The sequence below is a fragment of the Manacus candei genome, unplaced genomic scaffold, assembly GCF_025592945.1.
Source record: "Manacus candei isolate 608988 ecotype Guabito, Panama unplaced genomic scaffold, ASM2559294v1 h1tg000023l, whole genome shotgun sequence".
NCBI lineage: Eukaryota > Metazoa > Chordata > Aves > Passeriformes > Pipridae > Manacus > Manacus candei.
Window position 1 is genome coordinate 6,054,772 of NW_026138071.1, and position 15,766 is coordinate 6,070,537.

At 43.4% G+C, this 15,766-nt stretch overlaps 1 protein-coding gene across 14 annotated transcripts in view; it reads right to left on the reverse strand.

Annotated features, from left to right (window-relative positions):
• The window catches only part of BIN1 (bridging integrator 1), an 87,821-nt gene extending 75,440 nt beyond the window's left edge, over nucleotides 1-12,381 (reverse strand). For 3 of the 14 annotated variants that reach the window (XM_051786937.1, XM_051786938.1, XM_051786940.1), the window contains exon 1: nucleotides 12,195-12,372. In XM_051786937.1, coding sequence (XP_051642897.1) covers nucleotides 12,195-12,278 — 84 coding nt within the window. In that variant the 5' untranslated portion in view covers nucleotides 12,279-12,372. Of the gene's footprint in view, nucleotides 1-12,194 lie in introns of all 14 variants that reach the window. The other 11 variants (XM_051786947.1, XM_051786936.1, XM_051786943.1 and 8 more) reach the window with 9 other exon arrangements.
• Between the last annotated feature and the right edge of the window lie 3,385 nt (nucleotides 12,382-15,766).

Here is a 15,766-nt window from a genome sequence, read left to right on the forward strand (position 1 = left end):
GTTGGTACATGCACATGGGTTAGAGTAGAAGAGCTACCATTATTACTGGGGACAATATTCTATGAATAAAAATATCATCAGAAGGTTATTATAGTCAGAAAACTAAGGGAGGTGGAAGCAGCAGAAGGAAGAAATGAAGGAAGAATTTGTTCTCTTGACACACCCTCTTCTCCATTTTTTAATCTTCATCATCCAGAGACTCCTTACAGGTGAGTGCTTAAGCATGGCACAAGAGTCTGCACATCTTTCAGACCCCAGCTTTCCCCTTTCTGCATCTTTCCCAGTAAATTTACCACAGAAAAGATCTTGGGGATGGGGGAGGGCAGGTCAAGAAAGAAACAGGAAGGACTTGGATAAATACTCACTGCCCAGCTCTGATAAGCAACCCTACACTAACAGAGCAACTGAACAATGCACTCTGCTTGAACCAGCTTTCTCCCCAACTCCAAGCATTTTTTTTTTTTTAAAAAAGGACATCAGCCAAGTCTTTTGATTTTCCATGTGCAAGGGAGCTGATGTGTACATTATAAAGACTTTCTTAGTGCCACAGATCCACTAACAGCTCAAGGAGGAACAGAGAAGGAAGCTCTGAAGGCAGCAGATTCCAAACATGACAAACTCACCTCCAAAAACAAGTATTTGTTTCATCTGATGAGGAAAAAAAATGAGTAAATGAGCTTTACTTTCTGTTCTCCACTCCATAAAACAAAGAATTAGACAACCCTTAAAGATGACACCTGGTTCCTCAGCTTCAGGAGACTTAAGAATAGCTAGGTGTAGGACTCATCAAGCAGAGCTGGGACAGAGGCCAGTGCCCCAGCAGTGGCATCACCCCACTGCCCCATGGTCATCGATTCAGCCATACTTTGGGTTTATTTCCACTTCTCCCTTACCTCAGGGCAGATCCTCTCTTGAGCAACCTGGATTGCTAGTCTATCCCCTGTCTCTGTACTTTTTGCTGCCACTCTAGTCCCCCATCCAGAACCCACTATCAAATGTACCTATGCAAAGAATATAAAAATCAGAATATAAAAAGAATATAAAAAAACCTGAAATAAAAATAGCACAAACAGAGGGATATTAATAGGGTAGCAGCATAAGGAAAGGAGGAGAAAAGGTGCAGCTGGAGATGACACATATCTGTGGTGATGTGGTTTAAGAGTGACATGAAACTGCTGGCCCAGCAGGAGTAACTGGGTCGGTTCAAACTTTAGTCTGGCAAAGACAAGATTTTATCTGCAGGCAAGTGGATGGAGACTCACACAAAGTGTTTCAGCAGCAGGTGTGCAGAGTAGAAGACAAGGCAGCGAGATAACCATTCAGAAGTGGTGACTTCTTCCACCAGAACAAACTCAACACCAGAAACAGGCACCTACCTTGAGAAGTGTGGGAGATTAAGAATCTTAAGAGCTTAAGCTGGCTTCAGACTTCTAATGCTTCAACCTTGACACCTTAAGCAGATGGCCCAGTTCCAGAGGTGCTGAAAACTCTCAGCTTTACCAGTATTAGGGTCATCCTGACCATTCAGCCTTGGTTTGTCAAGTCTGGGGTTCACAGGCTGCACATGTCTACCACTCTACCACATAAATGCCCAAGAGACAGACCACTGAACTGACAGCTGTTAGATGTGCTAGTGCAACCAAGCCATACGCAGTTGTATGCCTAATTCATAACTTTACGTGCAATTTTTTTCTACTTAGTTTGCTCTTATGCAAAGCAGGCAGCTAAAACCACTGAATTCTTGAGTTCCCACTATTCAGCCAACCAGAAACTGGAGAGAATATGTATCTATCAATATCCTGTAAATAAAGAAGGAGGAAATGTCAGCCTCCAAGAAAGAAGGTAAATTTCCACCCTACCTGCTGTCTGCCCAGCTTTAAGAAGATATCAAATAGAGATCAAAAAATGCGGGCACAACTGGGGAGCTACACAGTAGCTACATCATAGCTCTGTAGTTAATAAGGCCAAATGGCATCACTTAAATCATTTGGCATCAGTGTGACATTCCAGGCAACAGGATTTCAGCAACATCAATGTCTATTACTTGGGTAGGCATTTAACACAGCTTAATTAAACTCTATCTATAGCCAACAGTAACACTAGCAAGAGGAATAGATAGTATAAATAGTGCTGTTTGCACAGATCCCCCTTCTCAATTCCTCTGCCTCCTCCTCTGCAACACTCATTTTATATGCTGATACTTTTGCAAGAAGTATTTTTATTTTTATGCAGGCCCTAATGAGAAATGGAACAACCAAACCAGGAAAAAACATAAAAGGCATTTGAGGCCATGTGTGAGCTGGAGAAAGAGATAAAGGAGCAGGTGTGTGCTAGGAGGGAGAGGGGCAGAGGAGCTCTTATAAGGCAAAGCAATGCTAGAAGAGGCATTCCAGAAGAGACAGGCTGGATGCAGAGCCTTTAGAGGCTAGGAAAGCTCCTGTATGGGTTCACAACCACCTTGCTGAACAAGGATGGGAGTTTCTCGAATGCAGGACAGATACAGAACACGTAACAGGCACGATGGGGTGAAGGGAAGACACAGACAGTTGGAGCAGACATTGAGACTCCCTGAGTTGGAGGGCAATAGCTGCAAGGGATCAGACCTGGGGGAGAGATTTAGGAACAGTGCACTCCACAGCCCACAGGTTGGGTTAGAGAGTATGGTTTGTCCCATCAAAGTGAAAACATAGGGATTAACATAGATGATCAGCTCTTGGTTATTCCCAAGGGGCTTTTGAACAGGTCTTTTTCCTTTCCACCCAAGAGGACTGCTTTTACTTCAGCAGAGCTGAAGGATGGGTAACAGCAAATTGGAGAACTGCGCTTGATACACAAAGTTCTCCTGCTGTGAATGAGTGTTAAGTCCATCAGCTTCTTCGCCAAAGCACTTGCTAAGAATCTGGGCTGTGCTGTTTTTGGAGAGTAAAATCACCACAAAGTGCTCCCCAAAGAGCATCCTCAAAAATTAAGGCCTCAAATGGAGACTTGGGACTGCCAGCTTAGAAGACATTCCAGCTAAAAACACCCCACCACCAAGTCAATCACCTTCATCCAGCACGGCACCAGCTCTTTTAACCTACCATACCCACTGCCTCATCAAGAGGGTATCCAGCCCTGATAACACACACTTCCTCTCTGAATTATTATGGTCACCAAGGGTCAGGGAATAAGGAGAGCAAAAGCCTGCAGCTTGGCATAAAAATTCTAGTTCTGGCAACTGACTCCAATATCCATTCACAGACAAGTCCCAGACCATGAGCAACTGAGTGCAGCATATCACTGCAGGGCTCTATGATCAACTGGTCACGTCACCCCAACTGTCTCTGACTCCCACCACAGTCAGACTTCAAACCCTCCCCTCCCAGCCTGTACATACAGCTGTTTTTCCTCTCCAAAGAAAGACAATCTATTTTTCCAATTTCTTCAGCTTATTTTCATAAAAATTTTACTGTTCAAAAATAGCCCTCCACTCTTGCCTACAAAGCAATCCTTATCAAACTTCTGCAAAAATATCTCAAAATCCTTTTAAGTCTTCTGGAATACAGAGTTTTACTGAAACAAACCAGAATTATCTTAAGTAACTAAGACTATCCAGTATTTACATTAGAATTTTTTTAGGATAGGGAATGGCCATTTTTGTTAATACACAATGCAATCACACTGTAGATACTAACAAATAATCATAATGTCTGTAAACATGATGAGGGAAACATTATCACAGTGGATATATCCTCTTAATGGTTCGAGTTTGTTAACACACACTGCTAAACTTGGCCTTTTGCAATGGTTGTTCAGTCTAAACAGATAGAAAAGAGAAAACTCCCTTGTATCCTCCTACTGTAGAGGTTGGTTCAATACACAGAAGAACAGTCATTTCACTCCTCTGCTGAGGGAACTGTACCTTAAGGAGTGTTTCAGTGCAGAACCCAAGGGTATTTCTCCACCTGAATGATTTTAAACTCTTCCTGAGCACTCTTCCTCTTATAGAAGCTGCCATCCCACTCAACAGAATTTTTCCAAAAACATATTTTCAAGTAACCTTTGAAATATGTTGTGCCCTGCTACAATAACTCAAACCTATTTTGGGCCTCTTGTATCAGAATCAACATTTGGACCAGAAGGGTCATGTTGCACCCACAGAGGGTAAAGAAAGTATCTCCCCAAGAAAACATTTGATTGCCTGAAAATTCAAAATTAATGAGCTGAACATTCCAATTCCAGGAAAGGAATTCCCCAATTTTTTTAAAATACACTGTTTTTTCCTCTCAAGGTATTGCCCATTTCCCCCCCATAAGTACTGAAGAAATAGGAATGGAAATAACACTGGTCCTTCCACACTCAGACTCATGGAGCTGGTAGGATCAAAAGACTTTAAAAGTTATAACATTCAGGAATAGTTAACTTTACCTACAGGGGTACTAGAGAGTTACAGAACTGGCATATCTGTAAAGTGAAAAAGACGCAAAGATCTACATTTTCTTCAAATGCCAGTCTTTATACCTTATTCAGCATGTTTATCAGTCACTGGCACCATTCCAAATAAATCCAACAAGATAGAATTGCTACTTCACTCCACAAATACCATCAAACTCAGCTCTGAGTTGGTTAAGTCACAGATTATTGTTTCTGGCCTAATAAAATGTGCAATCAAGCCAAGTAGTACAAAGGAAAAAAAAAAAAGCGTAAACACTTCTAGCTGTGTTTTCAAACAGTGTAGTTTCTGTACCATTGAAGTTCCCTTTCCATCCCTGATGGCAAACAAGCCTTCAGCTCCCTCTAATACAGTTTCAAAGCAGAGTATTAGCAATTGCCCAGTGAAAAATGTTTGTACTTCAGCTGTATCAACCTCTAATCTCTCTCCTAAAGAGCTAACTTTGAAAACAACTGAGAAACCGGTGTGGCTCTTAAAGCAAGTTTAACAAAAAGTTCTAAACATACTTAAAATAAGCAAACCAAATATGATCAGTGAAGAGTTACCAAAAAAATAAATAATTTCAGAACAGGTTACCAGCTTTCTGAATTTGCACGTCAATTCCTTGCAGGGAGGCCAGTACTTCAGAATTCGATTTCTGCATATCATCAAGAGATTAAATACAGCCCATGGTTTTCACAGAGGGATTAGTTGTTGTTAAGCACTTCTTTCCTCCTTATTGGTAAAGTTTGCACTCTCCATCCTGCCTGGCAGCCTATATTAAGAACACACTGCCACCCAGACTTCTCCTTTCTTGTAAAGAAAGGGACAAAAAGAAAGGCGACACTGTCTGGCTTTCCTGACTCTCATGACTCTCCTAACTGCACTTCTCTGGAAACACCAACTTGCAAAAACTTTAACCTGCCAGCCGCAGGTCTGAGTAAAGTTTACTCCAGCACAGCCTAAGTAGTTGAAAAATCTATGTTATACGTGTGTACTTGCAGAGGTCTGAGCAAACACAGTATCTATTCCTCATTTCATAAGCTGCTTCACAGTGATTCTGTGAGACCTCTGTCTAGGTCTGTGAATGCCAGAAGTTCTGGGTTTCCAGTTTTCCACAAAATATAACTAACTCCCTGCACTGGCAAATCCTTCCTCAATGCAAGCTCTCAACATAATAAAGGAGAAACTCAGAAAAAAAAGGAGAGACAAAGGGAAAAAATTAATAAAACAATTGTAAAACTTAAGCAGGTTGAAGAGTTTCTATTCCCAAGTGCCAGGGCTGTTCCTTCAGACCACAGAACTACAAATCTAAAGAGAGGTATTTTCTGAGTAGCAGCTAAGAAACAAAACTATGCAAGCAAGTTGGCATAATGACAATGTAAGCCAAAACACAAAAAATACTCATCAATCCTATTTGCTGCTAATAAATACATTTTCAATTTTTCTCCGGGAATGTGGGGCAGAACCTACCCTGAAGTACTTGCCAGCTTTGTGAAGATCAAACAGCTTCAGAGGCTAGCAAAGACAAACATGTTCCAAGGGAAACCTGAACTGTCTGAGGTCCATCAGTCATTTGGATGCCCCTGCTGAAGAGACACCTGACAAGATTTATTCATCCCTTGCACCACTGCCAATAGTTCAGGCATATCTGCAGAAGTTCCTCACTTCCATTCAGACAGTATTAAGTAGTCAACTAATACCACATTTAAAATTGACTTTAACTAGTAAGACAACAGAAATTACTTCACTCTCTCTCTCAACCCTTTCCTGTGAGAGATGTTCCCTTTTAGCTCAGTACTATGAATGCCAGAATAGTACAGGTTTGCTGGCACTCGTGCATTTAATATTGCAGGTATTGGAGAAAATCAAATATACAGGCCCTCAAGAGAAGGCTAAAACACAGCCTGATGTCAGAACGGACCTGGATGCACTATTCTACCTCAGAGAGTGTACCAAGTATGCTTTATCCATATTTTAATATTCGTTCCCATCTCAGTGCTCTGGGGTAGAGAATCCACAGTCAACATTAGTACAGTCCTATCCCACATGAGAAGCAGCTGGTCTGCACACTCTGAGCTGGCCAGCCCACTTAGGGACCTGAGCTGTGGTCAGTTCAAGATGACAGATCTCTCTGTTCTGCTTGGGCATGGTCATGTTAAGTTGTCAGTACAGAATTTCTGGGAAGACAGACTGATCCTTCTAGGCACAGGTAGACAGCCAGGACTGTAAGATGATCCTTGCAAAGTTGCAGAACTCACAGAGTGGGCAGCTCAGGTGTCTGGTCACCATCATGACAGCGGAAAAAATAGCCACTTTAATACCTGTTAACCTAAGATACCTTCTTGTCACTCCAGAAGTTTCTAGAACCAGAGCTTTATTACAGATTTGATGCCAAGCAACAGTCTTGTCTCTCTGTCCAAAGAACCATGAATAAAGTAAAATTTGCATTATTCCCAAAGACCCCAGTCCAGCTAGATGCTGAACATCTCTGGCTGCGCTCAGCTTTCCTCAATGGTTTGGCCAGCCATGTCATCTGCAAGTCACACACCAAGAGCAACCCTGATGTTGGGGGGAAAAAAAGAAAATATTTCTGCCTAGAAACACAAACCTTGCTTAACAGTCAACATGCAGGATGGAGAGGCCAGACAAGTTTGATGTCACCCCCTGAGAGATGAGGTCTGTAACACTAACTCTATACAGCCTAGAGCCTCACTGAGAAGAGATCTTCCAGATCCCACTTTATAAACCTGATCTCACAGGAACTGCATTGAAGAGGATTGGCCGCAAGACTGGAACTTACAGGGAACATAAAGTGATGAGGAATAGGGCTGGGCCTTTTCCAAACAGAAAATTCATCCATCCATGAAATTCTGCTTCTTAAAAGAAATTTGTTAACAACAGCCAGACAGAGGGGCACCTTCAGCAGGGCACTGTAAGCACCCTGCCAATCAAACCATTCCATGGGCAAGGAAACATGTGGAGCCTGGTTTCCTATTTCACCTCCTCCCTGCCCCATGCAGATTATCTGATACCAGTAATACAGTCTGAGCTCATACTGGAATCATCTGTACATTAGGGGCATTAGTTCAGATCTCTCTCCTCTATCCAGTGCCCATTTTCCAGCAACCCTTAGGCACAAAGTATCTTTAAGACTCCACCCACCACCTAAGCCCTGCATTCTTGAGAAAGCAAGCTAACAGAAATAAATAAAAAGCCCTTTTCTTGTCATCTGGGGAGTAGCTCAGGAAAAACACAAAAAGTTTCATGCCAGATCAGTAAGAGAACAATTCTTGTAGCTCTTCAGGCTATTTGTACTTCACTGCCACAGCAAGTCCGATTGCATAGGGTAGAATGGTTTGGTGGCAAAGACAAACAAAAAAACATAGAACCTTTGAAGAGATGGAAGGATCCTGAAGGAAAACCAGTAAGGAACTTCTCCCAAGTAGGTAGATATGATATTTCTCAATAATAGAGCTTTCTGCATCTACCATTTTTATTTAAATCCTCTCTCCCTATCTGCAGTTTCTACAGATCAGGCAGCCTCTGATAGCTGAATTCTGAAGACAGCTGTATTTAAATTTGGTTTAAGGTTCTTGGGTGCTTCTCATTGGTATAGACTCCCACCTGCTTCCACAGGGCTGAGATTTCATTCCAGGTATTCTCTCCTGCCATTCTCCACCTATTGGAACTTGTCTTGGAAGGAGAAAAAAAGTCTTATCAGGGCAAACTCAAAATGCAAATCATGCCTTCTGCAAACCCCATTCCACCCAAACCACAATCTGTGAGACTAGGACTGCACAGCACAGCCTCCTTGGACTGTGCAGCCAAAGGAGAGCAGAACTTTGCTCAGGCAGATGGTTTAACCAGGAGAGCTTGAAACACAGATGTGGGTAAATATCGGTAGGATAAAGTAAACCAAGAACAGAAAGCAGAAGTGACATCTCATGGCAACACAGCAATTCAGTGACAGAGTCTACAACCTAAATGTGATACCCTAACACAAGGGAGTTTGGATGTCCAAACTAAACTTTGCCAGGTCCTGGAAAACAAAGCCTTCTCCTTTGGTTAGGGATGGAGAGAAAAAAAGGGGGCCTTTTTGGTACATCAGAGTAAAACCATGACAAAATATGACAATCTATTCATGCCACAGAACACAGACTCCTCATTTTGCCCAGCTATATAACAAAAAGTGAGAGACCACTACTACTATAAGATAGGAATTTCCCATGCTCAATCTAAATAAAAATAAGTTCATCCCTTTATACTCCTTTCTACACAAAAAACCTCCAAGGCAAAAAAACCCAAACAAACAAACAAAAAGCCACCAAAACAAAAAACCAAACAAACAATCAAAAACCTCCCAAAACAAAACAAAAACAAAACAAAACACAAATAAAAAAAACCAACCACAACTTTCTTTCCAATGTCAACTTTACATACAGCCAACACCATCTTTCCAGTCTGAATCTCTGCCTTACGTGCTGAAGGAAAGAGCTTGATCCTGTGAGTAGGACCCTCACCACCAGTCAAGTTACTAACCCCCAGTTCATTTACTCTCCGAGGTCCTCCTGGAACCCCGCAGAGGAGTTACCCTCACACTAGAATTGCGTGAAGTCATCAAAATTCTGTTTGAATTTGTCCAAAGCATGTGCAGACTGACACATCCAGAAATGGGACATTCACAGAGGAAAATGAGAAATGTGGAAATCAGGGAGATTTTTAAAAATTTGAAAAGTGTAAGATAGAAATTGGTCACAAAGCAGAAACATAAACTTTAACCACGATGATGGATCACAGACATAAAGAATAAGCCTCACTAACAAAGTTTAAAATAGCTTGCAAACACAAGGCTCCCTCTAAGACACCGTGACAGTGGAGGCATTAAAATTTTACTCCATTTTAAGAAGTTTAGAATTACAAAAGGTCCAGAGCTCAACATCTCAGAAAATCCTTCAACTAATAGAATAGAAGATGACTTCCAGCCTAAATATCCTAATTTACCCTAATTAGTTGCTAAAGGTGATATAGGAGTTAGCAACGGTTAAGTGACTCCTTTCTGCAGGTGGGTTCCCCTGGGGACAGTGGCATCAACTTATTTGATACATTTCACTGGCTAATGGACAAATTATTGCCCAGTATTGTACTTGAGGCTACCTCTGAGTAGAGACAAAGGTTAAATGCCCAAACCATTTGCAAACAGCACAGTCAACCAATCTGCCCCATTATTTCCTGTGGAATTGCTAAAGTGTCTTCCAAAAATAGCCAATAGTTTTGCTGAAAGGATCAAAACAAACAGCACTTCTGAAGGAATATCTTACATAGTTTACATAATAGCCATCTCAGAAGGGAAAAAAGGATGTGTACAGTGTTTCAGAGTGAATTCTGCATGGAACAAAAAGACATCACTCTTTGCTTAACACGAGGCTTAAATTCACCATGAAGGAAACTGCTGAGGTCAAAGCGTCAGGGCTCAAGTTGAGAGGGAGATATCATTCGAAAGGGAAGAACTTTTATCCTAGATTCAAATAAAAATAAGATATGTAAAAGGAACACTGTCAGCTTGTTTAAGGAAAAGTTCAACCCAGTCAGCATCCCTTCCCAAAAAATTAATACATTTTTAAGTTGTGTACCCAGATCTACCTCTGCACACTTCTGCTTACCTTCTTTCTTATTATTTAACACCTGGTCCTTATCCCTTGACACTTGGTTTACCCTTCCTGCTAAACACAGTACCACAGTTAAAAACTAAATACCACAAGAGTAATACCAGTACGGTGTCATAACCACTGATGAATTCCGTGGCACATCATATTCAGCTGTATCCTTCCTCACCACCTGAAAGTTAACATTCACGTATTTGTCTCAGTCAAAGTCTGTCCCTCAGAGACATGTGTAAAATTCCAACACTTCACTAAGGAAGAATTGTTACAGATGATACTGTAGCAGTATGAGGGGGCAAGTCAGAAGATGAAGCAAGCAATACCATATTTTTCTTTTCTGAGAGCCCAGAGAGCAAAGTTGTTCTGTTTGCATTAGGATAACAACAGCTGAAGGGCCTAGAATTTGTGTTAGCTTATTAAGCAAGTGTTATGGGTTTTTCCTTTTCTCCTTAAGGGAAAATAAGCTGTGCTTTCTTCTCTGTAAAGAGATAAGAAACCATTTTCAGATCCTGGAAATCATTTGCCATACACAGCTAAACACTCGATTATTACTGTTGTCCTCATTCTCACAGCCCCAGTCACCACCAGGGCGTTAGTGAGGAAAGTCAGGAAGTATGTTAGATCGCCAGCTGAGAGAAATTTGTGGAAAATTATCCCTAGGAAAAGGACCTGTGTGCCTTCAGATAAGAAGTCAGGGAAGGGCTTGGCAGGCCACACTTGGCTCCAAGCTGCACCAGTAAGTACAATAACTTCATCAGAAGGCCAAGGAGCTCAGCCTTTACCACCTACCTTAATATTAATTACAAATATGGTTGCCATCTGGTGGCTAACACAGAATGAAGTTAGCATCTGCGATGAGTTCAGGACCAGGTATCAGGAGACAGAGTCCCTGTTCTGTCCCCTCTGGAACCACAGTAAGGTGAAAAAAACCACAGATGTGGCCACAATGACTCTTATGTACAGAGTGAAGCCAGGACCTTGCTGCTGCAGTTCCATACTGGACCTGCTAGTCACTTGGGGTGTTTTCCAAGCAGTCAGGCAAGTTCAAATAATGCTCCTAGTCTTGGTAAGTGAGCTAAAACTAGTGGATACAGCATGTGCTACATTAGGCCCAACTGGTTTGGACTGCCATTCTGACCCAGCAGCGTTTTTGAAGTGTCAGAGACTGGTACAAGGCTCAGGCCAGCACTGCATCTAATCCCAAACCTCCTAGATTTAATCTAGCTGCTAAAGATAACTCCCCGGGGAACAAGAGCAGCAGTGGGCAGATTTGTTCTCCCTCCCTCCCTCAAAGATGCACCAGTCCTTATTCAGTCAATGTCATCTCACAGCAAACCACTGAAAAACAAGACGAGCGTGCCTGCGATAGAAGCAGCTGATCAATGTCCCTGCGTAAAATGCCCGATAATCCCTACAGAGAGCAGACATCTGGCATCAGATGCAGCATGCCAGAGAAATGAACACGAAAAGTATCCATTGCATATTCCTGGCACCTTTTGCTGGCACAGGGCTGGGTGGAGAGCAGCGAAAGGGCCCTTGGGATTCAAAAATCTCCCCTCTCTCAGCAGACATCGGCACAATCTTTAAAAGCTGTATGGCTTTGGCTTTACCACCATTCCAAAATCAGGAGCTCAAGGTCAGTACATTAAGTAGCGACTATTATGCTTTGCTGTTAGAAGATAAGCAGCAGTGTCCACCTCCTTTTCCTCACCATCTTTTGAGGTTATGCATTTAGTGCTATGGTATAATACAGAACTGCTCGTGAAAATGCTGCATAAAGCACAACCTAAATACCATAAAAAGAAGGTCTCCTCCTTGCTGAAACAATAAGCATCTACAGATCCAACACAAGCGTGCGGCGCTCCGTCCTCCCTCCCAGCTCCCGGCTGAATCCGATGCCATGTTTCTGCAGGCGGACGGTAAACCCTTACCGCTCGCAACAGGGATATTCTCCATTCTCGGGATGCAAAGGGGCCCTAATTCCGCAGGCAGGGAAAGCAGCTGCCAGTCCCCCGCCAGCACCCACTGCGAGACGCATCCCTGCTTCGGGGAGGGGTGTCATACCCGGTACCCGCATCCCCCCAACCCCGCATCCCGGGGATGCCCCCCTTATTCCAAACCTTCTCCTGCGCCCGGGTCAGCTTCTTCTGGACGTTGCTGGCGATTTTCCCGGCCGTGACCCCCTTGCTGCCCAGCTCGGCCATTTTGCCTTCTCTTTTTAACGGGCGGCTGCGAACGACGGACCGCCAGGAAGGGGGGGAAAACCCGGCGGGCAGGCGATGGCCCGACCGTCACCGCCACCTCCCGCCTGCCCGTCCTCCCTGCCCGGCCGCCTTTTAAAGGGATAGTGCTGCCGTAAAGGGAGAAGGGATGGGGGCAGATTTTGGTCAGATTTCGCCCACCCTGCCTGCCCCCTCCGGGTCCCCACCGCCGCCTGTCCCGCAGGGGGCAGGCAGGGTGGGAAAGTCTGTAAAGCATCGCAAGTGATTCATCTTAGGTGACGGTAGGAGTTTGCTGTCCATTTCATCCTGCAGCAAAGCAACATTTTTATTTAAAGAGAAAGGGAAGGATATCTGGAAATTAATCGAAGCCCTGATTTTAAAAGGCAAGCTGAAATTTCAGAAGATTCCATCCTTTAATCATAGAATTATTAGGGTTGGAAAAGACCTTTAGGATAATTGAGTCCAACCGTTAACCCAGCACCATCGTGTTCACCACTACCATATCCCCAAATGCCACATCCACACACATTTCAAACACTTCCAGGTATAGCGATTCCACCATTTCCCTAGGCAGCCTCTTCCACTGCCTGACCACCATTTCAATGAAGAAATATATTTTCCCAATATCCAATCGAAAGCTCCTATGGCTCAACTTGAGGCCATTTCCTCTCGTTCTACCTGGGAGAAGAGACCAACCCTCACCTGGTTACAAACTCTTCTCAGGTAGAGTGATAAGGTCTCCCCTACCTCTCTTTTTCTCCAGACTAAACAACCCCAGCTCCCTCAGCTGCTCCTCATAGGACTTGTGCCACACTTGTGCCCTTCACCAGCTTTGTTACCCTTCTCTGGACACATTCCAGATGCCTTTCTTGTAGTGAGGGACCCAAAACTGAACACAGAATTTGGGGCATGGCCTCACCAGTGCCAGGTACAGGGGGACGATCACTTCCCTAGTCCTGCTGGCCACACTATTTCTGATGCCACTGGCCAGGATGCTGTTTGCCTTTTTGGCCACCTGGGCACACTGCTGTGTATGTACCAACTTATTATGGGTGCCTGGTAAGTGCCTTCACCTCAGCCCTGTCTCTTGGAAAACTAGAATAATCAATTTGCTAGCTTGTCTCACAGGAACCTTATGATGACTACTTAGTTATATTTGTACCTAACTTGGTGCTGTGGTGGAAGCTCTTTTACATATTTTTGGATTTGCACAAGAATTTGGACTCAGCATGGCTGCACATGATGGCTGTTCCAGTTGAGGAGTAGTGGTGACAGTGGAGGGAGGTGTTTTGTGTGTCTCCACTGCAGAATACACTCCAGTGATGGGACATTTGTCAGAAAACCAACCATGACTGCACAGAGGGTTTTATATACATAACTTCCCCTGAATTCCTGCTACCTTAGTCTGTATGGTATGACTCTTCAGCTGTGTCTCAACTGCTTTTCAGAGTTGTTGCTGCTGACCTGCCCTTGTTCCCTTTCAGTGAGCCTGGACTCAGTTATACTGCCACTGCTGTCATCCCAGCAGGGCTTTGGTTGTGCTTTGATAGATCTACCGGGCAAATACCTTTTGTGAAACTCTATTCCTTTACACGACAGGACAAAGTTCTGCTTCCTGGAATAGAGGAAGCACCTCAGCACTGTTATTCATATCCTAATACTCGGCCCCAAAGCTTCCGTTGGTACCACACACCAGGGCTTGGACAAGTGGAGAAGAAATTCTTTCCTTGCCTTTTTCTGCACACTCACCTTAGTTCTTTGTGAGAGCTCAGCACACAGTGTGCACACAGCACCCAGTACAGCACCGACCAATCCAGTGCTCTGCAGAAAATTTAGATATTTAACAACTTCGTCTTTGTTTAAGATGGAGACTATACCTCTTTTACCTATTCAGCCAGGCAGAGAGGGACCTGGGAGTCTGGATTGACAGGAAGCTGAACGTGAGCCAGCAGTGTGCCCAGGTGGACAAAACAGCCAATGGCATCCTGGCCTGGATCAGGAACAGTGTGGGCAGCAGGTCCAGGGAAGTGATTCTTCCCCTGTACTCAGTGCTGGTGAGGCCACACCTGGAGTGCTGTGTCCAGTTCTGGGCCCCTCAGTTCAGGAAGGATATTGAGGTGCTGGAGCAGGTCCAGAGAAGAGCAACAAGGCTGGTGAAGGGACTGGAGCACAAGTCCAATGAGGAGAGGCTGAGGGAGGTGGGGTTGTTCAGCCTGGAGAAGAGGAGGCTCAGGGGAGACCTCATCACTCTCTACAACTCCCTGAAAGGAGGTTGTAGCCAGGTGGGGGTTGGTCTCTTCTCCCAGGCAACTATCAGCAAGACAAGAGGGCATGGTCTTAAGCTGTGCCAGGGAAGGTTTGGGTTAGATATTAGAAAGAATTTCTTTACAGAGAGGGTAATCAGGCACTGGAATGGGCTGCCCAGGGAAGTGGTAGATTCTTCATCCCTGGAGGTTTTTAAGATAAGACTGGATGTGGCACTCAGTGCCATGGTCTACCAACCACAGCGGTAGTGGATCAAGAGTTGGACTTGATGATCTCGGAAGTCCCTTCCAACCCAGCTGATTCTGTGATTCTATTTTAATTGAAAGATGGCATCTAAACCTACTTGTGTTCCAGGACAATTTCACACAGCCATTACTTTGCCAGATGAAGATTGTTGTCTCAAGTTTATACACATAGAGAGTAGTGTAGCACTCACTACTGCAAACTAAAGCCACAGAAAAATGTTGAAGGTGATAACTTGAGAGAGCTAGGCCAGATTTTCCAACTTAAATGTCATTTATTATTTCCATTTCTGCTTCAGTACTATTTCTGTTCATTCAGAACTTAAAATAAAAACAATTGTCTTTCCCAGAGCCTTTAGAAACTGTGGGCAGAGAACCTGTCAACACCTTTGTGTGAGACTTCATGAGACAGTGCCTCTGCATTTCTTGCTTATTATGACAATGGCTTTTTTTCTTTTTAATGACAAAACCTTAATTCAGAAACCAGTTTAAATCCATACTACACTTCAATTGTGTTAGTAGACATACTATTCCCATTTAATGAAATACTTGGGCATGTGTTTCAGTTGTATATGAGAAAAGTGCAGTGATCCAAGACATTCTCAGACTGAAGCGTGTGCATACCCATGATGCCACTCCATATTACAAACTGCAAATCCATTCAATTCCTTTGTGGCTTTACATTTAGTATTCATATTTCTGTATGATTAGTATTTAGTATTCACTTAGTATTCATCTTCTGTAGATAAACAACAGTGTCTGACATGCATCTGAATTTTTCCATACTTTTAGCCTTACTAGGTATTTTCATATTACTTTTTTTCTCCAACCTCATCCATAATTCAGCAGCATCTCACTACTGAGTATCATCTGGGAACATAATTAATATCCCATTTCCTCTGTCTCTCACCCCCATCTCCTCCTTCTTAGCTGAGCTTTTACGGGTGAAAGATGCACATGTGG